At 43.1% G+C, this 24,313-nt stretch overlaps 3 protein-coding genes across 5 annotated transcripts in view; 1 reads left to right on the forward strand and 2 right to left on the reverse strand.

Annotated features, from left to right (window-relative positions):
- The window catches only part of LOC144509875 (zinc finger protein 131-like), a 28,045-nt gene extending 26,848 nt beyond the window's left edge, over window positions 1-1,197 (reverse strand). The window contains exon 1 of the mRNA XM_078238803.1: window positions 428-1,197. The gene's annotated coding sequence lies outside the window, so the exon portion shown is untranslated. The remainder of the gene's footprint in view (window positions 1-427) is intronic.
- Window positions 210-24,313, forward strand: part of icmt (isoprenylcysteine carboxyl methyltransferase) — a 60,309-nt gene continuing 36,205 nt past the window's right edge. The window contains exons 1-7 of one of the 2 annotated variants that reach the window (XR_013500534.1): window positions 274-481; window positions 4,838-4,926; window positions 5,457-5,626; window positions 6,951-7,168; window positions 8,069-8,262; window positions 15,945-16,024; window positions 19,551-20,071. Coding sequence is in view for 1 of the 2 variants with exons in the window: in XM_078238811.1 (XP_078094937.1) it covers window positions 293-481; window positions 4,838-4,926; window positions 5,457-5,626; window positions 6,951-7,168; window positions 8,069-8,251 (849 nt within the window). In the remaining variant the exon portion in view is untranslated. Of the gene's footprint in view, window positions 482-4,837; window positions 4,927-5,456; window positions 5,627-6,950; window positions 7,169-8,068; window positions 9,948-15,944; window positions 16,025-19,550; window positions 20,072-24,313 lie in introns of those variants that run through there. The other variant, XM_078238811.1, reaches the window with a different exon arrangement.
- The window catches only part of rnf207b (ring finger protein 207b), a 43,344-nt gene continuing 34,372 nt past the window's right edge, over window positions 15,342-24,313 (reverse strand). For both annotated transcript variants that reach the window (XM_078238809.1, XM_078238810.1), the window contains 4 exons: window positions 20,329-20,380; window positions 19,363-19,480; window positions 17,725-17,820; window positions 15,342-15,876 (listed from right to left, as the gene is read on the reverse strand). In XM_078238809.1, the coding sequence (XP_078094935.1) occupies window positions 15,693-15,876; window positions 17,725-17,820; window positions 19,363-19,480; window positions 20,329-20,380 (450 nt within the window). In that variant the 3' untranslated portion in view covers window positions 15,342-15,692. The remainder of the gene's footprint in view (window positions 15,877-17,724; window positions 17,821-19,362; window positions 19,481-20,328; window positions 20,381-24,313) is intronic.

The following is a 24,313-nucleotide window of genomic DNA, read 5'->3' on the forward strand; positions in this document are numbered from 1 at the left end:
GGACTCATATTTCATTCCCTCACATAACAGTATAAATATCTTCCAATTTCCATGCCTTTTAGCTTTGACAAAGGGTCACCTGGACTGGAAACGCCAGCTCTTTTCTCTCCTTACAGGTGCTGCCAGACCTGCTGAGATTTTCCAGCATTTAAGGTTCACTCCACCCCCTCCCCTATGGGAGTGAGCGCTCTGCGGCTGCGCGGAACTTCAGCCGGTTGGGTGGCGGTCTCGCGATACCTGGGTGAGGTCTCGCGGCGCTTGGTGCCAGCTCTCGCGATAGCGGGGCTGGGTGATGGCGGGAGGCCGGCTGGTGGCCGAAGGCCGCCTCAGTGCCGGCTGCTTCGCGCTGGGCGTCTCCGTCACCTTGGTGCCGGGGCTCAGTGGAGTTCAGTCAGGCTTCCTCATCCGCGCACTGCTCGGCACCTACCTGGCTGTCATGAACGTCTTGTTGCTGCTGCTGTACCGGGGTCTCCATTACCAGGTAAGCAGCTGGGGGGGAGGGAGGAGACACACTTCACAGCGGGCGGGGGTGGCGGCGGCAAGGGGATCTCCACTCTTTGCTCAATTAGTACCCGGCTGAGAGGGGCTTTCCTGGGCGATCAAAGGGACATTGGGCCGCTGTTCTCGGCTCAGTTGCAGTGCAGCGCCCTCTCCTGGGTCCTGACCGGGGGGGGGCGGGGGAACCAATTGTAGTTGAATAGTATATTCGTGCTGATCTATCATCTGGTGCCGGTTGTTTGTCTTTTCCCCTCCTAGACAATCTTAGCTTTAACTTAGATAATCTATTTGCAAAGTGTTGAGCTAATCCAAATTTGAGGTCAGTAAATCTCCAGAAGCAGCATTTGCCTTCTGGCACCTCGTACAAGTAGGCAACAGATTGCCCAGGGAAGAATGTTGACCATGACACTTGATGCTTTTCTCTGTAGTGCCAAGAGCTTTTAAGATCCACGGTAAACAGTGCTGTCAATTTAATGTCTCAGCCCAATAGGTGGTATGTCAGTTCAATTATTTTGCGTTGATAGAGAAACTATGATCTATGATAAACTCTTGATAGATGTTTTAAAATCCATTCATGGGCTGTGGGTGTTGCTGGTTTTGTCAGCATTTATTTTATTTTTAAAAAAATCCAATTCAATCAAATCAAGTCCAATTCAGAGTCTCAACAAGTGAGACATTCCCGATCCAAGCTGACAAGACAGGGCTCTCACCTCCTGTCTTGGGCTTGATCTACATGAATCAAGCTGATTGGAGTAGGCATTGCACCTCCTCCAAGGCTTGGTCTCATTTACACCTTAGCCAAAAGGCCGAGATGCCGCTTTTAAAAATTGCTTCAAATTAAGCTAAAATGTAACCTAATGACTTCAACCAAGTACAGCATGTTGATACTACACTTGATCTTCTGAGCCAAAAGGCCGAGAAGCCATCATTTATTTTTTTTAAATACTTTTCCAATTCAATCAAATCAAATCCAATTCAGAGTCTCAACAAGTTGAGACATTTCAGATCCAGGCTGACAAGACAGGGCGAGCGACCAAACCACCCTGTCCTGGGCCTGATCTACATGAGCCAAGCTGATTGGAGAAGGGAGAGGTTCCTCCTCCAAGACTTGAGCTCATTTGCATCTTAGCCAAAAGGCCGAGATGCCGCTTTTAAAAATTGCTTCATATGAAACATATGAAGCCTCAGCGCAACCCAATGACCTCGACCAAGTGCGGCCGACAATGGGGTGCCGACCATACACTTGATCTTAGCCAAAAGGCCGAGAAGCCATCATTTATTACCCATCCCAAATTGTCCTTGAACTGAGTGGTTTGTTTTGTATGGCCATTTCAAAGAGCAGTTAAGAGTCAACCAACCACATTGTAGTGGATCTGGAATCACATGTAGGCCAGACCAGGTTTCCTTCCCTAAAGGACATAGTGAAGTAGGTGGGATTTTACAACAATTGACAATGGTTTTGTGGCCTTCTTTGGACTTTTAATTCCTGATTTTTTTTTTTGCGGAATTCATATTTCACCATCTGCTGTGGTGGAATATGTTAAAAATATCCCCAGGCGTTTCACAGGAACGTTATCAACTAAAATTTGACAGAGTCACATGAGATATTCGTACAGATGGACAAAAGCTTGGTCAAAGAGGTACCCTAAGAAGGGCCCTACAAGAGAGCGAGATGGAAAGGCTTAGGCAACGCACTCTGAATTTAGACTGGTGCAAAGGTTGGCAATTAAGGACGATGATACATTTGAATTCTGCTGTTGTTATCTACAGAGTTAATCTAGTTTGAAGGTAAATCAGATCATTAGGATAAGGAGTCATAAATTTCAAATTGTGAACAGTAAATTTAAGATAGATCCTGGGCCAAAACTACTTATTTGAAAGCAGATAATAAAAACACCGAAATGTCAGTCAGCTCAATCTTTACGTACTTGTGTCTGCCTTTTTAAAATTCATTTATGGGACATAGGTGTCGCTGGCTGGCCAGCACTTATTGCTGTCCCTAGTTGCCCTTGAGAAGGTGATGGTGAGCTGCCTTCTTGAATCGCTGCAGTCCATGTGCTGTGAGTTGACCCACAATGCCCTTGGGGAGGGAATTCCAAGATTTTGACCCAGCGACTGCAAAGGAATGGCGATATATTTCCAAGTCAGGATGGTTAGTGGCTTCGAGGGGAACTTGCAGGTGGTGGTGTTCCCATTTCGCTGCTGCCCTTGTCCTTCTAGATTGAAGTGGTTGTGAGTATGAAAGGTGCTGTCTATGGATCTTTGGTGAATTTCTGCAGTGCACCTTGTAGATAGTATACACTGCTGCCACTGAGTGTTGGTAGTGGAGGGATTGGATGTGGTGCCAATCAAGCGGGCTGCTTTGTCCTGGATGATGTCGAGCTTCTTGAGTTTTGGAGCTGCACCCATCCAGGCAAATGGGGGGTATTCCATCACACTCGCCGCAGTATTTCTAGCCTCTGACCTGCTCTTGTAGCCACTGTCTTTATGTGGCGAATCCAATTGAGTTTCTGGTCAACAAGGATGTTGCCAGTGGGAGGATTCAGTATGGTAACACCATTGAATGTCATGGGGCAGTGGTTTGATTCTCTTATTGGTGATGGTCATTGCCTGGCATTTGTGTGGCACGAATGTTACTCGCCACTTGTCAGCCCAAGCCTGGATATTGTCCAGATCTTGTTGTATCTATCTTTTTCCATCAACCACTTGTTTTGAATGTTATCCTGCATCTTCCTCAGCCATTAACTCTGGTCGTGCGTTCTAAGATCTGACAACTCTCTTGTAATTGTGTTTTTTGAAAACTTCTGCTTATCATAAATTTCTTATGCATAATCCTCTTCTAGACACATCAATCACTGGAACGGTCTGCCCCTGTCAACTTTGTCCCATTCCTCCATTTTAAACGCCTCTAACATTACCCTGTAATATCCTTTGTTCTAACAAAAAAAGCGCCAATTTTTTAATGTCTGTCTTCCTATTTTTACATAAAATTACATAGAAGCTACAGTGCAGAAACAGGCCATTTGAACCAATTTACCTAAGTTGGTACATGTTGAATGTTGTGCCCAATCTCACTTTATCCTCCAGTAACACAGTATCCTCTTCCATCAGGGCCTCAACTGCAAGTGGACAATTCTCAATCACTAATATATTTGAAGATTACTATTCTTTTGAAAAGCACCATCTCCTCATTTCCCTCCTTGTATCCCTTATCATTTAACATTTTATTTATTTTTCATATTCACTTGTTTTAAGATTAGTTTGTTTCTAACCTATTTATATGTTTTAGGTCTTGTGGTTTTGATGTTTTTATGGTATCTGTCTATTCACCTTTTTTTAAAAAGTCATGGTTGATTTTCAAATCCTGCGTGCTCATTTGCTGCCCACCTCACCTCATTCACCTTCCTAAAACCTACCTTATTCTCTTGGTGCTCTTGATTCTGTGCTGCTGTTTGTTCATTCATATTATGTTGCTGAGTTATTCGCCCACACTTAACACATCGACCTGATCTAGTTTGTTATTTTTAACAAGACCTAGCAACACCTCTCCCTCTCGACGTGCAAACATTTCTTGAGGGAGTTCTGCACACATTGTAGAAATTCCTTTCGCCATTTATTTTCACCCGAACCCAATCGATGAATGGATGATTGAAGTCTACAATAATTTTATTCTTCCAAGTTGTCTATCTGTTAACCAGTGTTGTCATCTATTTCCCTCCCATAGAGGGTCTGTAGTGCAAACCTATTAATGTAACAGTCCCTTTTTTATCTTTGATCCTGTCTGAAGCCAGTGTTTGCATATATTAGTCTGCTCTACATCCTGTATTCCCACCTTCACCAATATTCACACTCCTCCATTTGTATTTGTTCTAAATGTAACCTGATGTGTTTCCCTCACTCCCTTCCTAGTTTAAATGACTCTTCATTTCCTATTTATCCATTTCTCATTCCATAGGCTATCCTGAACAGCAATACAACCAATCATATCCCATCTTCCCCAGAACCAACATCCATGTCTTTCTGAGTTTTCTCTTACCTTGAAACTTGGGAGGCAACAAAAGCTTATTCCTAACTTCCTCCCTGTCCAGTTCCTTCTACAAACTGGCTGGAATAATCCACCAAATGAGGCAATCGAGTCAGATATGTGGGTATTCAAAATGCTGATGAACGTGTAGGCTGAGCTGGGGGACCAGTGGGTTCAACTCTGAGTTACATTCCTTTTCTCATTTTTATTTTTAACAATTCTGGCTACTTGTAACTCCTCTGTTTGAGCTCTTATTGAATCATTTGTCGAGGCTGTTTCTCAAATATATTTCTTACTCTTACTGTTTGCCCCTAGGTTGCCGTGAGGGCCTGTTTCCTCGGCTTTGTTTGTGGCTGCGGTTTATTACTAAGTTTTGGAGGATCGTCATGGCAACACTTTGGCTGGTAAGCTGGCTGTCAGAATAAACTTGTTCATTGTCACCACGTATTCGATTTTACTCACTGGTTTAAAACTTAATTCTCTAATACTAATGCCTGCTAATCCTTCCAGTCATTTTATCCTGCTAAAACAAATATGGCTGATCACCAGCTGAGAGAAATGTTATGGAAGACTTGCTAATATGTATATACTTTAAAGAGACATACCGGTGTGACTAATCACTTGACACCTATTCTCCCAAAGTACTCCTGTTTTGTGACTTTCTTTCTTCAACAAAAATATCTCCCCCACAATCATTTGCTGCAAAAATTAAAAAGGAGCCATACACTCAGACATTGAGTGATCTCCTGGCACCCAGACAGATTACAGAAATGTAGCATTGGAAGAGTAATTTCCATCTTGGTACTTCCCCTCTGACTAGTTGCCTCAGATAGTGACCGTATTCCCTGCAATGACTCTTCTCTGTTTATTAGTTGGCACAAAGAGGTCTTGAATTTCAGAGTAATATTGCAAGTTTCTGTTTGTTCTTTCACAGGTATTTGTGCTCTCTGAGTTTTTTCCATTATTCAGAATACCTAGTGACGGCTGTTATCAATCCCAAGTCCCTCACTCTGGACTCCTTCCTGTTAAATCATAGCGTGGAATACAAGCTTGCAGCAATGTCATCCTGGGTGGAATTCACAATCGAGAAGTTTCTCTTTCCAGGTGTGTGAACATGTAGCATTATTTAGTTCTCGGATTTATAAGGTGTGATGTCATGTTTGATAGAGACTAGTCCTGTAACTCCTGTCAGCACAGAACTCTTCATCCACTCCAGCAAAAGGCACACATGAGTAGGTGACCATTCGAATCATAGAATGGTTACAGCAAAGGAGGAGGCTATTTGGCCCATTAATTCCATGCTCTATGAGCAATCCAACTGACCTTACCATCCCATCCTGTCCTCATGTTTCCGCATTATTATTTCCTTCAAGAATTTAATTCACTTTTGAACGCCAAGATTGAATCTGTCTCCACCATGCACTCAGACAGTGTATTCCAATTCATTGTGTGTAAAGGTTTTTCTTGATGTAGCCTTTGGCCCTTCTCTGCCATTCACCTAATATTAGCGTCCTCTTGTTTTTGACCCTTCTGCTGAAGGGAACGGTTTCTGTCTACACTCTCGAGATCCCTCAGCATTTCGAACATCTTTATCAAATCACAATCTTCTCTAGTCTAAGGAAAACAGCTCCAGCTTCTCCAATCTATCCACCTGACTGAAGCTCTCATCCCTAGAACCATTCTCATAAATTTACTCTGGACCCTCTCTAAAGTCTTCACATCCTTCTGAAAATGTGGTTCCCTAATGGACACAATACTCAGTTGAAGGTGTTTTATGAATGTTAATCATGAACCAGTGATGTTTTATAAATGTTCATCATAGCTTTCTTGCTTTTGTACTCTTTATAGCACTATTTATAAAGCCCGGCATTCCTGTGTATTTTTAACTGCTTTCTCAACTGGTCCTGCCACCTTCAATAATTTGTGCATGTACACTGTCAGACCCCCCGCTCCTGTACCTACTTTAAAATTGTACCCTTTGGCACATGTTGCCTCTGCCCTTTCTTCCTACCAAAATATATTACTTTGCACCTCTTTACCTTACATTTCATCTGCCACATGTTTGCCCATTCCAGCAGCCTGCCTGGCCTCTTGAAGAATGTCACCATCCTTTTCATTGTTGACTGATCTTTAAGGAATTATTGGCCGCACATTTTGAAATTGTGCCCTGTAGACCCAGGTCGAAGTCATTAATGCATATCAAGCAGTGGTCCCAGTACTGATCCCTAGTGAATCACAGTATACCTCCATCCAACCTGAAAAACAAGCATTCGGCAATACTCTTTCCTGTCCTTTAGCCAATTTCTATCCATGCGGCCACTGCCCTTTTTATTCCATGGGCTTTAACTTTGCTGACGAGCCTGTTATGTGACTCTCTGTTCAGTTTTAATGATCAAATTTTAAAAATGGTTTTGCTTTTCACTTGAAGGCCTGAAGCAGATCACATGGCTCAGTTTCTTCGGTTTGCTGATGGTCCTGGTTGGAGAGTCGCTGCGCAAGGCAGCCATGCTGACTGCTGGGTCAAACTTCAATCATATTGTACAGAACGAGAAGGCCGAGTCCCACAGGCTTGTCACCACTGGAGTCTACTCTTGGTCCAGGCATCCCTCCTATGTGGGATGGTTTTACTGGAGTATCGGCACTCAGGTTGGTTCATTGTTGGCTTCTGAGCATCAATAACCTCAGTGTGCCATCGGGAGCAGGTGTGCTACTCCTTGTGCCACTGACATTACATAATGCATACATAACGAAAGCTAATGGTAATTGCTACCAAATAAACCTGTTGGACTTTAACCTGGTGTCGTTAAAACTCTTACTGTTATTACATAATGCAGTCATGGTGGGTCCCACACTTCTGAAATGTAGACCAACCTTTTGTGGGGACAGAGACTGAAAGTTAAGGCATGGGAAAGCAAACCTCTTTCCATTGGCTTCCAATCAGTGCAGTGAGAAAGAGCATGGCTGAAAGGTCACATACATGTATTTGTTACACTCCTGAAGCCTTAATGCCTAAGATGATTAGGTTCTATGATCTGGAAGGGTTCTTGTACTCAATGAAAAGGGTCTGCAATGATCTGAATTCAAATGATTAGTTTATTTCTAGAGGTTGATCGCCACATTAAATAAAGGTGTGATCGGGCAGACTTTAAGGGTTGGTGCTCTGTAAACATTAATTCCACAACACCAGGTTAAAGTCCAACAGGTTTATTTGGTAGCACAAGCTTTCGGAGTGTCACTCCTTCTTCAGGTGAGTGAAGAAAGAGTGACATCCAAAAACTTGTGCTACCAAATAAACCTGTTGGATTTTAACCTGGTGTTGTGAGACTATTTACTGTGCTTACCCCAGTCCAACGCCGGCATCTCCACATCAACATTAATTCCACCAGAGACTGTGACTGGCACTAGATCAACACAACCGATTACAATTAGAACACAATTATAGTTTTTCTTTCCTCCCTGCTACAAAGTTGTGAAGTGTGCTTGAAGATGAAGCTGTAACAACTATTGTCCAAGGAATGAACTAATTGTTGCCTCTTTCTCTTTCAGGTAATTTTGTGTAATCCCATCTGCATTGTAGGATACACGCTGGCTTCATGGCGTTTCTTCCGTGAGCGCATCGAGGAAGAGGAGGTTACTCTAATTCAGTTTTTCGGCGAAGACTATGAGCAATACAAGAAGCAGATTCCAACACGGCTCCCTTTCATCAAAGGCGCCAAATTAGAGCCATGAAGTGAGAAGAGGCGGGAAGTGAGAAATGCATAATCAAACGGACCATGACTACATGGGCTACTGTTTAATCCTTAGCACCCGAATATTGTTTGATTTCAGCTTTGAAAAGAATTCCACGGCTGTTGCTGTTGAGAATATGTTAGCTAGCTTCAGTCTGTTAGACCAAGGATGCAGTGCTGCAGAGGGCTTATCTGTGCAGGGGTGCTGTGTTGTGGATGGTGGGGAACTGGAAACACAGTGCAAATTGTAAAGGCCACTTGCTGCAGCCATTGCTTTGACAAAGCCATTCGTTATAAACTTGGTACTTCACCTAATGACTGTTCATTTTTGACCAAAAACAAAGTCCATGGAGGGCTGCTTTATACTGTGTAGGGATGCCACAGTATTGCAATATACCAACATATTGTATCAGGAAAGTAATTTCCGTAATTATCATTCTCTTACTGTAAATGGAGGATAATCATGGTTTGTAGAAAATAAGTATAACTGCTTTTTATTTTATCTGGACCAAAACTTGCTGCGTCTTATTCAGAAAGATGCTAAAATTAGTAATATTTTACATTGAGCTTTTATATATAAAAAAAAATCAAAACCTGTCTTTCACCTCTGGGTTCCAGTTACTACATCCAGCCAGGCTGATGGAATGAAAGTTTCCTCTACCGAGGACCTATCCTGTTTCCTCTACATGAGGACCCATCATGAAATGTGTTTCTCCTGGGCATGGGCCCATTTCTCAAAACCTACAACATTTTGGATGAATTGACGATTACTTTGGCATTTTCACTGAAGAGAAATGAGCTGGGGATTAGCTGTATTAGCACAATCAAGAGTGCCCTTCTGAAGTTAGAGCTGAGGCACATCGTTGGGATGGCGTAGAGGGAGCTTTATCTATCAAGTGCTATACCAGCCCAGGGAGTGTTTTGATGGGCGGTGTAGAAGGAGCTCTGCTCTGCATCTTAACCTGACTTGGGGCAGCTACAAGCCGGCACTGGGTGTCTGAAATGAAAGTGTCCCCTTCCTCAGCAATGATATCCCTCACCTTTAATGAGGAAAATGTATGCAGAAAATGGCTACATTTTATTGAGTACAATTTATTACCTCTGCACGGTTGAGGGAGAAGGAAGGGTAAAGCATAACTTAAAAATAAAAAGTAAAAAACTGTGAATGCTGGAAATCTGAAATAAAAATGGGTGCTTACCTGAAATATGAAGCTGTCCTTCCTCTTTTGCATGCTGACTGACTCACTGTGCTTTCCAGCATTTTCTAGTTTTTGTAGCTGACCCCAGCTCAGTTACAATGAGCAGGATCAGGGTATATTCAAGCATGTGGAGAATTCATGGAGATGTTTATATCAAGATTTCCTTTTGGAATCTACCAGAAAAGATCTTTCAAATTAAAGAAGCACCATCCACCATTTTGATGTTATCTGGTTTTTATCTCAATTTTTCCTGTACTCTTCCATGAATCCACATTTCTTGGGCCAAACAATGTGCAAACTGCTAGACAGTGATTAGTGATCACAATCCCAATGCCGAGTAGATTTGTCCCCCACGTTTTGGACCATTGATAGATAGCAACTTGCTTTTATAATGTGCCTTTAATGTAGAAAAATGCCTCTGCTTCATAGAAATGTAATCCGACAAAAATGGATGCCAAGCCAAAGATGATATTTGGGAAGGAGGGTGCAACCAATAGCCTGGTCAAAGAGATGAGAAAAATTAGCAGGGCTATGTGGAAGGAGCAGGGGCGAAAGATGAATTTTTAACAGGCTGGAGCAGCTACGATGGGTGGAATCGTCATATTCCTTGCTGGAGGATTAAATGATTTGAGAGAGTGCTTAGAGGGGATCAGGAAGTGAGGGCACAGCCGCTGGAGGTGGGGTCAGGAAGAAAGTGTACAAGAACGATCAGAGTGTCGGAGTGTTCTTCAGGAGCTTGTAGGAATGGATCAAGTTCCTTACTAATGCTAGGGATTTTGAGATTAGCAATTGTGTTATTGTACTGTGCAACATGAATGCTCGTTCAGACAGTGGCTGCTATCTGTAATGGGACATAACAGATAGCGGAGATAAATGAAAAGCAGATCTTAAGACTTTGCTTAAGATCTTGTGACAAAATTGACGTTGTTGAATATATGCAAATATTTAGACAGGCCAGTTTTTTGAGTTATTTTGATAGCTGCGCCTTCCCGGGCTACCATTAATGTGACAGTATTAACTTCTACAAGTATGAGATTAAAACTCCGATGAGTAATTTGACCTTGGTAGAGGTGCTGTCTTCAGTGCTGCTGGATTGGTGGGTGTTGGGGGCGGCGGGAGGTGGGGAGATTTTAGAGTTTCTGTTCCTAGTTGCTATCCTTTGATTCTCTAAATAAAAGTATATGCAGATAGATGTCAGCTGTGATGCTACCCATGGTAAAGTTGTTCGCCAGTGCTCAATAACGTAGGCTCAGATGTGGAATGACCACTTGCGTGAGTGAGGTAGCAAAGCAGAGCCATCCCAACAAAATGGAGTCCCAGCTTGATGCTGCACCTCCAGAAAAGGAGTCGATGGTTTTTTTTTAAAAGAAGTGTTAGGTGGGGATTGTTCTTAACAGAGCTAAGTTGTATTAACATGTCAAACATTGATCATTTGTTCCATCCTGATGCTTTTCACTGGCAACTCTTTGCTCACTACTGTGATCATAGTTTCATATGGCACAGAGAAAAGCCATTCGGCCCATCGTGTCCATACCCAGTGTGGTTTTGTGCCATCTGGTATATTGTGGTTAACTGTGACCAATTCCTGCACTGTACAAGTTCAAACAGAAATATTGTTAATTTTATATCAAATCAAAAGTTTTAGGTGGGTGCTTGTCAGAAGTCCCTTTAGAGATGATGGTGGAGAGGTGATGTCGGATTGTGTTCCAGTGTAGGATTCTCGTCAGTGTAACAACTCAGGAATTTTTTAGTGAGACTCCAGCACTGCTAATCAATTTTGCTGCAAATGTGCAGCTGACATCAGGAGCATAGCATATCGAAGATTACAGGCCCTTCTTTTTCTCCGGTTCCTCTTTCCCACCAGAGCACTGCAATATTGAGGTATGATTCCATTCAAGCGTTACAACTGAGTCCGATCAAATCCAGCTCAGCAACCATACAAGGGCAATAACAGCTTTTCTTTGTACAGCCTTTTAACATAGAAAAGAATCCTAAGGTGCTTTCACAGAGACATGACTGGTCAAAGTCACGGATGTCATGATCAGATTCAATAAGGATAGATGTGGAGAAACAGTTTCCACTAATAGGTGAGTCCAGAACAAGGAGGCATAAATACAAGATAGTAACAGATCAAATAAAGAATTTGGGAGTTATTTACAGAGTGATAAGAATGTGAAACTTACTGCCACGTAGACTGATTAGAACAGATGATATATTTAAGGGGAGTCTTAATGAATGTATAAGGGAGAAGAAGTAGAGGGATCCAGGGATAGGACGAGGAGAGGTAATTAGATTGGGCAAATACTCTTGTAGAGAATTGTTTGACTGAATGATCTCTTTCTAGAGTGTTGATGTCATTCTGTATAAATACATGAAGGGGGTTGGTGACTGATCCACTGACAAGAGTTTCTGAGGGGGAAGTGTGACGGGGTTGAGCAAAACAGGGTGAGGTTTGGTAAGATTACTCCCAGCAGATGCACTAGGTAGGCAGGTGGGCTAAAGAAGATGGGGTGGTTTACTGCTTGGAAGAGGCCTTAATGAGAGAATTACAGCAGTGGAATTAGCAAAAGAGTCTGGGATGGTGTCAAGAGAAGAGGGAGGCAGAGGAGAATGATGGGTTGTGGTGGGGTTTTGGGGGCAAAGTATTGAGGAACATAAAAGGTGGAATGACTGGGTGGTAGGAAGACAGACAGAAAGAGGGCCCCAAGCCTTTTGGTCCAATTGTTCCATGCTGATGTTTATGCTCATTGCAAGCTTCCTTCCTACTCTATTAATCTTATGCTCAGAACTGTATTTTACCAGTTGATGCCATATTGTATTATCAGGGTGGAGTGGAATCTGCAATAGACTCGTAATGTCCAGTTTCAAACTGGTGGAAAGGAAATAGAATGTTGAATCTAGACCCAAGGGAAGCAATAATTAGTTAGTTTTCCTTCTGATAACTTTACAACCATCTCAGATACCCAAAGAGAGCCACAAACAATATCTGGTCTAGTCTGTCTGGTTTTGCATGACCTCCATCACAATTACTGGGTTGATTCCAGAATTGGAGGGGTTTCTTCTGAGGAGGGACTGATAGAAAGAGCTTATATTCTCTGGAATTTAGAAGGATGAATTGTAATTCATTCAAATGTATAAAATTCTGTGAGGGCTTGACCTAGTGGATGCAGCAAAGGCTGCCCCCTCCCTGACTCAAGTCCAGAACTAGGGGCCATAAACTCAGGATAAGGGTCAGCCATTTAAGACAGAGTTGAGAAATGACTTCGTTCAAAGGGTTGTGTATTTTTGGAATTCTCCACTCCAGAGGTGTGTGAATATTTACTGGTTTCACTGGAAAGACGCAGGCTGTGAGGCAATCTGATAGAGGTCTACAAAATTGAGAGGCATAAATAGGGTGGATAGTCAGACTTTTTCCCAGGGTAGAAAGGTCAACTACTAGAGGGCACATGTTTAAGATCAGGGGAGGTAAGTTTAGGTGAGACATGCGGGGAAAGGTTTTCACGCAGAGGGTGGTGGGTGCCTGGAACACACTGCCTGTGGAGGTGGTGGAAGCAGGTATATTAGCAATGTTCAAGGCGTATCTTGATAGACATGTGAACAGAAGGAGAACAGAGGGATAGAAACTGCGTATTGGTGTAGGCTCGGTGGGCCAAAGGGCCTGTTCCTGTTTTGTATTGTTCTCTGTTTCTTATAACGTATCCAAGAATTAGATCAGTAGATTTTTGGTTATCAGGGAAAAGGGCAATCATCTTATTCTCTCTCAATGTAATTTCCATGTCGCACTGTGGGAGCTTTTCTGAGACAGATGACTCTTGGGCCTCCCGCTTCCTGGGTTTGATACACCTTTCTGGAAAGGCAGGCTTTGGAGGGATGTATTGTGTGACAGCCAATAGCTTCTGTCGCAGGATGTATGTGGGTTTGCGGTGTCGAGTCACAGCCTTGGATCCATGACGCGCAATCTGCGTCACCATCCACACCGGAGTGGGCATGAAAGTAGAGTTGATGCAGACGATCAACCATAACCTTATTGAATGGTGGAGCAGGCTCAAGGGACCATATGATCCTGGTGCTCCTGTTTCGTATGTATTGCTCCACAAGATTTATATTAGCAGGCTAATCAGTGGTCAGCTAGTTCTGCTTTGTTACAGAGTCTGCTCGATACTGTCATGGTGTGTCAACTTGTGCAAACGCGTTTTGATGCTGAATCTGATTATTCTTGGGAGAAAATAAAATGATCCAATCGTAAAATTAGACATTGTCTTTAAAGCACGATTTTTTAACATGATTGACAGTGTTAATTCACAACATATCCGTCACAACCTTCGGCTTCTAAGCCCAGCTACCTCTCGTGTTCCAAGAAGTGTCATCCTAAAGCTTCACTCAGGGGGAGCCATCCATCAGAGTTATGTGCTCTGAATGAAACTATTTTCTGGGAATGATAATTTTGCCTTTTTTTTTGTATATTCCTAATGATGGAAACTTTCATAGAATTTCCACAGCGCAGAAAGAGGCCATTCAGCCCATTGCGTCTGCATTGACTCTGCAACAGGGCATCTTGCCCCACCTCCCCCCGTCCTATCCCCGTAATCCCATGCAATTACTCCCTTAACCTACACATCTTGAGACACTAAGGGGCAATTTAGCATAGCAAATTAACCTAACTCTCACATCTTTGGCCTGTGGGAGGAAATCGGAGCACCTGGAGGAAACCATGCAGGCATGGGGACAACGTGCAAACTCCACACAGACAGTGATCCAAGGGTGGAAGTGAACCCGGGTCCCTGGCGCTGTGAGGCAGCAGTGTTAACCACTGTGCCACCCTTTATTCTTCAGCTGTTGCGAAAGCGAGGTAGTATTTCTAATCATTTGTTCCCTTTCTTACTCGCTGTTTTCTGGGATCTTTCTTTGTTTTAACAGATAGTAAAAATGAGTGATTCTGGAAGCACATAGCAGGTTGATCAGTAAGGAAAAGGTGTTAATATTTCATCAGAACTTGTCATTAACTTATCATTTCTTCATTCAGACACTGACAAATCTGTTGTGTTTTCCCAGCATGTTTGTTTTATATTTCAGCTTTCTAGCATTTGTGCATTTTTCTTTTATTTATATATTTTTTTGCTGATTTGCTTATACTTCATTGCTTAGTTTAATACCTGCTTACTCCTTGTTGATTGGTGGATTCACCGTCTGCCTTTCGAGCTGTACAGTAACATTTGAGATGTGCGGTAATATTCAGTCATCAGTCCTAATCACTATGCACTAACCCCTGCTGCACAGTATGGATCCCAGATGAGAACAGGATCACTGCTGCCCTTTACAACTGAATTCTCTGCAATTAAACCCTGCTTTTAATCTAACCCACCCTGTGCAAATGGGGTGGATTTGAGTCGGACAATTGATTCACACCAGGCCCAATTGACACACCATTTAAGTTTATGTTGTCGCCATCAGGTCTCCACAATTGGCTCACAAGTGAAATATTGTCACATGTACAAGGTGCGTCTGTGGAAATGTACCCAGAAAAGAATGAGACCGTACAGAAATGTCAGATGGGAAAAGACCAGTTAGCCCACCGAGCCTGCCCCACAAGGTAATAGCTCAACCATCTGGCTAAACACATTTTCCTCTGGGCCCCATCCCCAACCCTGTGCAGCCACATAATCTCCTGGGGAGGCACTGAAAATCCATGCCTTTAAAGGTGATAAATCAAAACATTTTCCTTGCCTTTGAGTTCTACATGGATATACCAGTCTTTAATTATGTCTGTCATTCTGTGTAAGATAAACACCTCATTGCAATTCAGACTTCTGTTAAAATAGTATGTGCTGTGATCAGACCTATAAGAGACTATGTAAAATATGAGGGAAACCAGAATGAGAATAAACGTCAACATAAGGATATCTTACAGTTTACTCATTATGCTTCCTTGTGTTAAAGTGTTATTAATGCTCCTGTGAAACATCTAGGGACGTTGTATACACGAAAGGCACTATATAAATTCAAGTGATTATTGTTTGTCACTTGGGATTAATTCTCTGCTAAAAGATAATGGAACCAATATTTTTATCCGCAGGTATCTAATATTCTCATTTTAAATTTGAATCTCTTGCTTGTGCACTCGATCCAAGGTTGCATAAATCAAGTGGAAACATCATCAAAGCCATGGAAAAGTCAGTGTGTTGTATTTACATTCTGGGGGCTGTCACAGTTCAGTGGAGTTGGTGTGCCGCTCATGCTCCTTTGCTATGAGGTGAGCTCCATCCTGTCAGAGCTGTCTAATCCACTCTTTTGTTTTGTTGTCCGGTACAATTCCCTGGATTTCGCCTCCGCATCCTCAGGCAGAATGTTTAGAGTTCGGTTGTCAATGACCTTGTCCTTGTTGTCAGAAAGTCTTTCTTTGTCTTCATTGCCACAGGTGAGGTCGTTCCTACGAGGGAATCCAAATATTATTGATTTAATAATTATTATTCTGATAATTATACTTGTCTTTTTAAGCTGCTTTTACTCGGCTGAGATCCAGCTATCCTGCCCAGGTGGCGAGCAGACAGACATGGTCAGCAGGCTATTCGACAATGGTGAGCATCATCTCTTAAACTCCCAATCTGCCCCCGGTGACCAAACACAAGAACTTCTCAGCAGGCGTTACTGTGATCAGGAGTAGAAATTCTGGTTGATTTATTTGCACCCTTCCTCACCCCACCCCACCCTCTCCAGCTCAGTGGGCCATTCCGGTCACCTCAAGTCCCCCTAGTCATAGTCAATTCAGTGCAGACAGGGCTTTTAATGATGTTTCACTCAGTGCTGTGGCTGGTGATATATTTATTTTCTGACCACAAGGGACTGCCAACTTAAATGTTAGACATCAACGAAAAAGAATTATAAATTGTACACACACAAACTTTTTTGTTTGTTAAGAAAGGTTTTAATAGAAAATAGTGTGAGAATGTGTTTCTTCTGGCAGGAAGGTCAATAACCAGCTACCCAGATTTACAAACCATTGAGAACACTTTTTATGCAAGTTATTATGATCTGGAATGCACTCACTGCCTGAAAGGGTGGTGGAAATAGATTTGGTAATTACTTTCAAAAGGAAATTGGAGAAATTCTTCAAAAGGAAAATGTTGCCAGTTTCTGACAAAAGAACAGGAGAATAGAATTAATTGGATAGTTCTTTCAAAGCGCCAGAACTGGCAGCACAAGCTAAATGGCTTCCATCAGTCATTTATTCCATCTCCAAAGATGTGCAGGTTAGGTGGATTGGCCATACTAAATTGCCCCTTAGTGTTAGGAGAATTAGCAGGGTAAATACGTGGGGTTTCGGGGATAGAACCTGGGTGGAATTGTTGTCGGTGCAGGCTTGATGGGCCAAATGGCCTCCTTCCGCACTGTTGGGATTCTATAATTCCATATCTTCTGTATACATAGTAATTGCACAGTAGCACTCCCACAATTCCACTCTCACACTGACTGTTGTGGTGAGCTCTGAATTGGGATCAGCGCAACCATGAGTCCACTCTTTCGGGACAGGAGTTATCCAAGGATAGACACACGCATCCACCCCCTGCCTCCACCCCCTGATCATTGATATAATTGTGCAGTATATGTTTTGGACATACTGGCAGCTTAGCCAGATTAGATTGTGCATTCTGTAGGCTTTCTGACTTTGGTATATATTTTTCCTGGCAGGATTAGTCACTAGATAGTGATCAGTAAAGGGATGGTTGAGCCACAGGTCCTGAGGCCAAGGATACTGCAATGGCTTAGATCAGATTCTTCAGATCTGTCAGCTACGGCTCAATGAGTAGCAATCGTCTTTGAGGCAAAAGTTTGTGGGCTCAACCCTACTCTGGAAGCTCGAGTACATAATTTAGCTGACGCTCCCAGTGTAATACTTAGGGAGTACAGCAGTATTGCGAATGTCAACTTTTGGAAGATAAATCGAGGCCCTGTCTGCTCAATGTAAAAGATCCCGTGACACTACATTGAAATAGAACAGTGTCATGGATCAATATTTATCTCCCAACCAATGTTTGTTGTTTGTGGGAGCTTGCTGTGTATAAATTGTGACGGTCCCATTTCCTACATTACCAATAGTGACTAAATTTCAAACATACTTAATTGGCCATAAAGCACTTTGCGTCATCTTGAGATTGTGAAAGGCACTATATAAATGCATCACAATCTTTGGAATCTTGTTGAGTTGTGTGGTTCAGCAATGCACAGGATAAACCCATTAGGGATGGTGCTCATGGCAACTTCGCAAGAGAGGACCTACCTGTGCTGACCATCCGCTGTCACGATGGAGCTTTCGTCATAAATCTTCAGCATGTTATCAGTTCTGTCATCCTTCACATCCTTTGGCTCTTTCAGTCTGGGAGAAACGAGCAAAATCCAAGTGTTGGTAAAAGGGACAGAGTCTTGAAGCCAAAGAATGTTCCGTTGGGAGGGAGATAGAGAGAGAAGGCTGTGCTGATAGGGTTGGATGAAGAAGGTTGGGTGTAGGTTTGTGTGGAGCAGAAACACTTGCACAGACCAATTGGGCTGACTGATCTGCTTCTGTGCTGTAAGTTCTATTTAAAAACTCCTGTGAAAGGGTAAGGCCTCTGATTAGATGTTGCCAAGGGTATGAAAGTCCGAAGCTTAAATGGTAAAAAACAATTGCAGCTGTGCAGAGGGACCTGGTTTGCAGGTGCAGCAGGTAATTAAGAAGGCAAATGGAATGTTGTCCTTCATTGCTAGAGGGATGGCGTTTAAAAACAGCGAGGTTATGTTGCAGCTGTATAAGATGCTGGTGAGGCCACACCTGGAGTACTGTGTACAGTTTTGGTCTCCTTACTTGAGAAAGGATATACTGGCACTGGAGGGGGTGCAGAGGAGATTCACTAGATTGATTCTGGAGTTGAGAGGGTTGGCTTATGAGGAGAGACTGAGTAGACTGGAGCTATACTGATTGGAATTCAGAAGAATGAGGGAAGATCTTATAGAAACGTATAAGATTATGAAGGGAATAGATAGGGTAGAAGCAGGAAAGTTGTTTCCACTGGCGGGTGAAAATAGAACTAGAGGGCATGACCTCAGAAATAAGGAGGAGCAGATTTAGGACTGAGTTGAGGAGGAATTTCTTCACACAAAGGGTTGTGAATCTGTGGAATTCCCTGCCCAGTGAAGCAGTTGAGGCTACCTCATTGAATGTTTTTAAGGCAAAGATAGATACATTTTTGAATACTAAAGGAATTAAGGGTTATGGTGAGCAGGTGGGGAAGTGGAGCTGAGTCCACGAAAAGATCAGCCATTGAATGGCAGAGCAGAATTGAGGGGCCAGATGGCCTACTCCTGCTCTTAGTTCTTATGCTTGTCAGAGCAAAGAAAAAGGTGAGGAAAGTAAGAAATCCCAGACTCCTTGCACCATTCCTAATTCACCCTGGGGAAAGATGCAGTCAGTGTAATGTAAGGGGGAGTTGGTGTACAAGGCAGCTGCTTTTCAGTCTAGAAAGTTAGTTAGGGTGGGGTCAGGGAGGAGCAGTGGGGGGAGTTTCTGTCCCCCCTGAACAGTGCGGAAAAGCCCTCCAAGTTCAGCCTTTTTCATTTTAAGAAAGCAGCTTATCCTCATGAGAATATAAACACGTGGAAGTGTTTCCTTTTTATTTTCACTCCTGGGTTTGGGGAGGGGAGAGAAGATTGAGTCCAGGTTCCCATTTCTGATTACCCAGTGGTCCCAGTTGGGAATTAGTGATCGGTGTTTCTGGATATTGGTTGAAGACCTGCTGTGATGGCTCTACAGTCGATGAAACAGGCCAGCTGAGGGAGGCAGGTGTCCATAGCACCCACCCTAGTAACGCACAAAACCTGGAAGAGAGGAAATGAAGACCGAGAATTGGAGGGGAGAAGAGTAGGTATAATGGGAAAGACTAACCTGGGCTCGAGACGCTCCTTCACTTTGGCAATCGAGCGGATGTACGGACTTATCTGGCGTGCGATTGTCATCAGGTATGTGTTCTCTTGCTTGAGCAGCATCAGGTCATGCAGTTGTGCTTGAAAATATAAAGTGAAATAAATATGAGGATTCTGTATTTACTGCAATCACGTGAATGTGCATTCCAGACTGGTGCGACAACGAAGAAACAGCGACATATATCCAGCTCTATGTGGCGTGAGACTCGGCAGGGCAGGAGACTACCAGGACAGTGAAATCCTTTAGGGATGTCCTCAAAACATCCCCTGAAGATACCCACCAACCCATGGGAGACCCTGGCTTGTGACTGGTCAAAATGGAGGAGGCCCATTTGGGAAGGCACCAAACATATCAAGAGACTTTGGGAATAAGCAAAGGTGAAGTCAAGGCTTTGGAAAAAGGGTCACAAACCTCCCATCAACCCAACACTTCAAGCACCTGTCCCACGTGCGGCAGAGCCTGCAGATTGCACAGTGGATCCCTCAGCCATCTTCGAACACATTCAACTGGAGAGGAAACAAATCATCCTTGATCTCGAGGAACTGTCTAAGAAGAAAAGTGATTTGGGAAGGAAACCTGGAGGTGGTGGTGTTCTCATGCACCTGTAACCCTAGTCCTTCCAGATAGTGGCAGGTTGTAGGAGGTCAGAGCTGCTGCTGAAGAAGTCTTGGTGAGTTTCTGCAGTGCATCTCATAAATCTTGCATGTTAAATTTACAGTGTGCTGGCAGTGTTGGAAGTGAATGTTTAGGCTATTTATCAATTAGCAAAAGCAATCTTACAAACCAGCCGGCAGGATGAGGTACAATGATGCAGAAATTTCACTGCCTCTTCCCACACTGGGGAAAAGCAACATTAAAAATATATCAATCAAGCCAGACAGACACGAGTAACATCTGGGTGACAAGCAGGCACAGATATATCAATACCTTCATAAATCTCCTGCTCATTTGCAACTCTCTGATATGTTTCCTCCCAAACCTAAGGAAGAAAAGTCAGCATTAGATCACCCTTCCTGTATGATGAAGATTGCAACACTTATCAATAACTACTTGCAGTTTTTTAGCACTTTTAAATTGGATTAAATGCTCCAAAACGTTTCACAGAGGCATGACCCAAACAACAGTGTAGGTGGATTGGCCATGCTAAATTGTCCCTTAGTGTCCCAAGATATATAGGTTAGAGGGATTAGCGGGGTAAATATGTGGGGTTACGAGGTAAGCCTGGGTAAGAGTTGGTTCAAACCTGATGGGCCGAATGGCCTCCTTCTGCACTGTAAGGGTTCTATTATTTACATTGGGTCAAAGAAGGAGGCATTAGGAGAAGTGACACTGGTCAGATATGGGTTTTAAGGAGGATTGTAAATGAAGATAAGGAGGGAGAGGGATTTAGCCTGGAGCTTAGGCAGCTGAGGGCACGTTGGGTTAGGACCAAAGAGCTGCATTTATATTGCACCTTTCCTGACCTCAGATTCACTGTGCAATAAGATTGGAAATAGACAGCATGGTCCCACAAGCAGCAATATGATAATGGGTGGCTAATCTGTTTCTAGTGATGTCGATTTGAGGGATAAATGTTGAGCAGTATACCAGGAGAACACTACTTCTGTTCTTCAAAATAGTGCCGTGGGATCTTTACATGTATCTGAGAGAGCAGACGGGATCTCAGTTTAATGCCCCTGCTGAAAGGCGGCACTTCCAACAATGCAGCATTCCCTTAGTGCTGCATCAGGACTATTCTGTGCTCATGTCTCAAGTGTGGGACTTAAACCCACAACCTTCTGACTCGGGTGAGTCCAAGCAATTGAAGTAGGGCCTACACATTGCACATAAGACCACAGCAAGAGGAGAGGGAAGTTCTTTGAGTGGGGATGGAGATTGCCCTGTTGTGTTGTTTATTGATTTGTTTAGATTATTGACACATGTATTGGTATACAGTGAAAAGTATTGTTTCTTTGCGCGCCATACAGACAAAGCATACCATACATAGGGAAGGAAAGGAGAGAGTGCAGAATGTAGTGTTACAGTCATAGCTAGAGTGTAGAGAAAGATCAACTTTGTCGTTTGTTGACCAGGAAGGAATAGACACAGCTGGAATTCTGGATGAGTTCTGATATTCCAAATTCTCCTTTATCCGTTTTGCCATTTTGATGATTGAGATAATGTTGTCAAACAGACTCTCTCAAAGACCAACACTCGCATTCTAAACATGTCTTCATCTAGTCTGGAATGGAGTGTTACAATTAATGATACTCCCTCAAAGGATCAATGTTTGTAAGTAGCTAAATGGTACGGATCAGGATCAGTCGGTCTGTGGTCTCTGCTGAGTTAGCTGATCTCAGCTTGGGGTGGCAACAACAGCAACTGAACTTTTTCACCCATTGAATAAGTTTTGTAGAGTCAGGTTCCAGAGATGGGCACTTTTAAAAAGGCATTTTATTGGATGTGAGCATCGCTAGCTAGGCCAGCATTTATTGTCCATCCCTCGGGCTGAGGAAGGTGAGCTGCTGCTTTGAATTGCTGCAATCCCTATAGTATAGGTACACCCACTGTGCTATTAGGGAGGGTTCCAGCATTATGACCCAGCGACAGTTAAGGAACAACGATATCTTTCCAAGTCAGGATAGTGAGTTGCTTGGAGGGGAACTTCCAGGTGATGAACATAAGAACTAGGAATTGGAGTAGGCCATCTGGCCCCTCGAGCCTGCTCTGCCATTCAATAAGATCATGGCTGATTTTTTTCATGGACTCAGCTCCACTTACCCGCCCGCTCACCATAACCCTTAATTCCTTTACTGTGCAAAAATTTATCTATCCTTTCCTTAAAAACATTCAATGAGGTAGCCTCAACTGCTTCACTGGGCAGGGAATTCCACAGATTCACAACCCTTTGTGTGAAGAAGTTCTTCCTCAACTCAATCCTAAATCTGCTCCCCCTTATTTTGAGGCCATGCCCCCTAGTTCTAGTTTCACCTGCCAGTGGAAACAACTTCCCTGCTTCTATCTTATCTATTCCCTTCTATCTTATCTATTCCCTTCATAATCTTATATGTTTCTATCAGATCTCCCCTCATTCTTCTGAATTCCAATCAGTATAGCCCCAGTCTACTCAGTCTCTCCTCATAAGCTAACCCTCTCAACTCCAGAATCAATCTAGTGAATCTCCTCTGCATCCCCTCCAGTGCCAGTATATCCTTTCTCAAGTAAGGAGACCAAAACTGTACACAGTACTCCAGGTGTGGCCTCACCAGCACCTTATACAGCTGCAACATAAGCTCCCTCTTTTTAAACTAGCAATGAAGGACAAAATTCCATTTGCCTTATTAATTACCTGCTGCACCTGCAAACCAGGTCCCTTTGCACAGCTGCAATTTTCTTACCATTTAAGCTTCAGACTTTCATATCCTTGGCAAAACCTAATCATATAGACCTTGCCCTTTCACAGGAGCTTTTAAATAGAACTTACAGCACAGAAGCAGATCAATCAATCTGCAAACCAACTTTTTGTGATTCATGCACAAGGACTCTGCACAGAAGCATACTGCAATTTTTTACCATTTAAATAATAGTCCATTTTGCTGTTATTCTGACCAAAATGGATGACCTCACATTTACCAACATTGTACTCCATCTGCCAGATCCTTGCCCACTCACTTAGACTATCTATACCCCTTTGCAGACTTTTAGCGTCCTCTGCACACTTTGCTCTGCCACTCATCTTAGTGTCATCTGCGAATTTTGACACACTACATTTGGTCCCCAATTGTGGTCCCAACACTGATCCCTGAGGCACACCACTAGTCACTGATCACCAACCAGGAAAACACCCATTTACCGCCATCTCTTTGCTTTCTGTTAGTTAACCAATCCTCTATACATGCTAATACATTACCCGTAACACCGTGCACCTTTATCTTATGCAGCAGCCTTTGGATGCCTTCTGGAAATCCAGATACACCACGTCCACAAGTTCCCCATTGTCCACTGCGCATGTAATGTTCTCAAAGAATTCCACCAAATTAGTCACAAACATGACCTGCCCTTCATGAACCTATGCTGCGTCTTTCCAATCAGACAATTTATATCCAGATGTCTTGCTATTTCTTCCTTGATGATAGATTCAAGATACCTGGTGGTGTTCCAGGTATCTGCTGCTTTTAGATGGTAGTGGTCATGGTTTGGAAGGTATTGCCTAAGGAGCCTTGGTGAGTTACTGCGGTGCATCTTGTAAGATGGTACACACAGCTGCCGCTGTGCATCAGTGGTGGAGGGATTAAATGTTTGTGAAAGGGATACCAATTAAGCAAACTGCTTTGTCCTGAATGAACTTCTTGAGTGTTGTTGGAGCTGCGCTCATCCAGGCTAGTGGAGAGTATTCCATCATACTCCTGACTTGTGCCTTGTAGGTGGTGGACAGGCATTGGGGAGTCAGGAGGTGGATGTATAAATGTAATTCAATGCCTTTCTAAAGAGAGAGAAGATTGAAGGATAGAGTGAGAAGCTGGATGAGTGGAGTTGATCTGTGAACAGGGCTGGGCACCTTTGATCCTAATACCTTTCCTGTTACTGGCTATAAGGGTGTGGTGAGAAATTAGTTTTTGCATAAATGTGCCTCAATAGGAGAGTTCCAAACAGTGGGGCTTAACTGTTGAGCTGGCCATTTGGGAGTGAAATCAGCAAGCACTTTTCAACACAGAAGGCGGAGGATTCTGGAGATCAATGAATGATTTTGTTATGTAAGGGACATGGAGCAAAGGCTGATAAATGGAGTTGCGGTACAGAGCAGAAATAAAATAATAGGCTTGAGGGGCTGTATAGCTTACTCCTGTTCCTTTGCCACTAACTTGGTTAAAAACTGTCTGTCAGACTTATTGGTAGAGAAAATGTAAGATATCATCTGTTGCAGTATGGAGTC

Source organism: Mustelus asterias, chromosome 22 (assembly GCF_964213995.1).
Source record: "Mustelus asterias chromosome 22, sMusAst1.hap1.1, whole genome shotgun sequence".
Classification (NCBI taxonomy): Eukaryota; Metazoa; Chordata; class Chondrichthyes; order Carcharhiniformes; family Triakidae; genus Mustelus; species Mustelus asterias.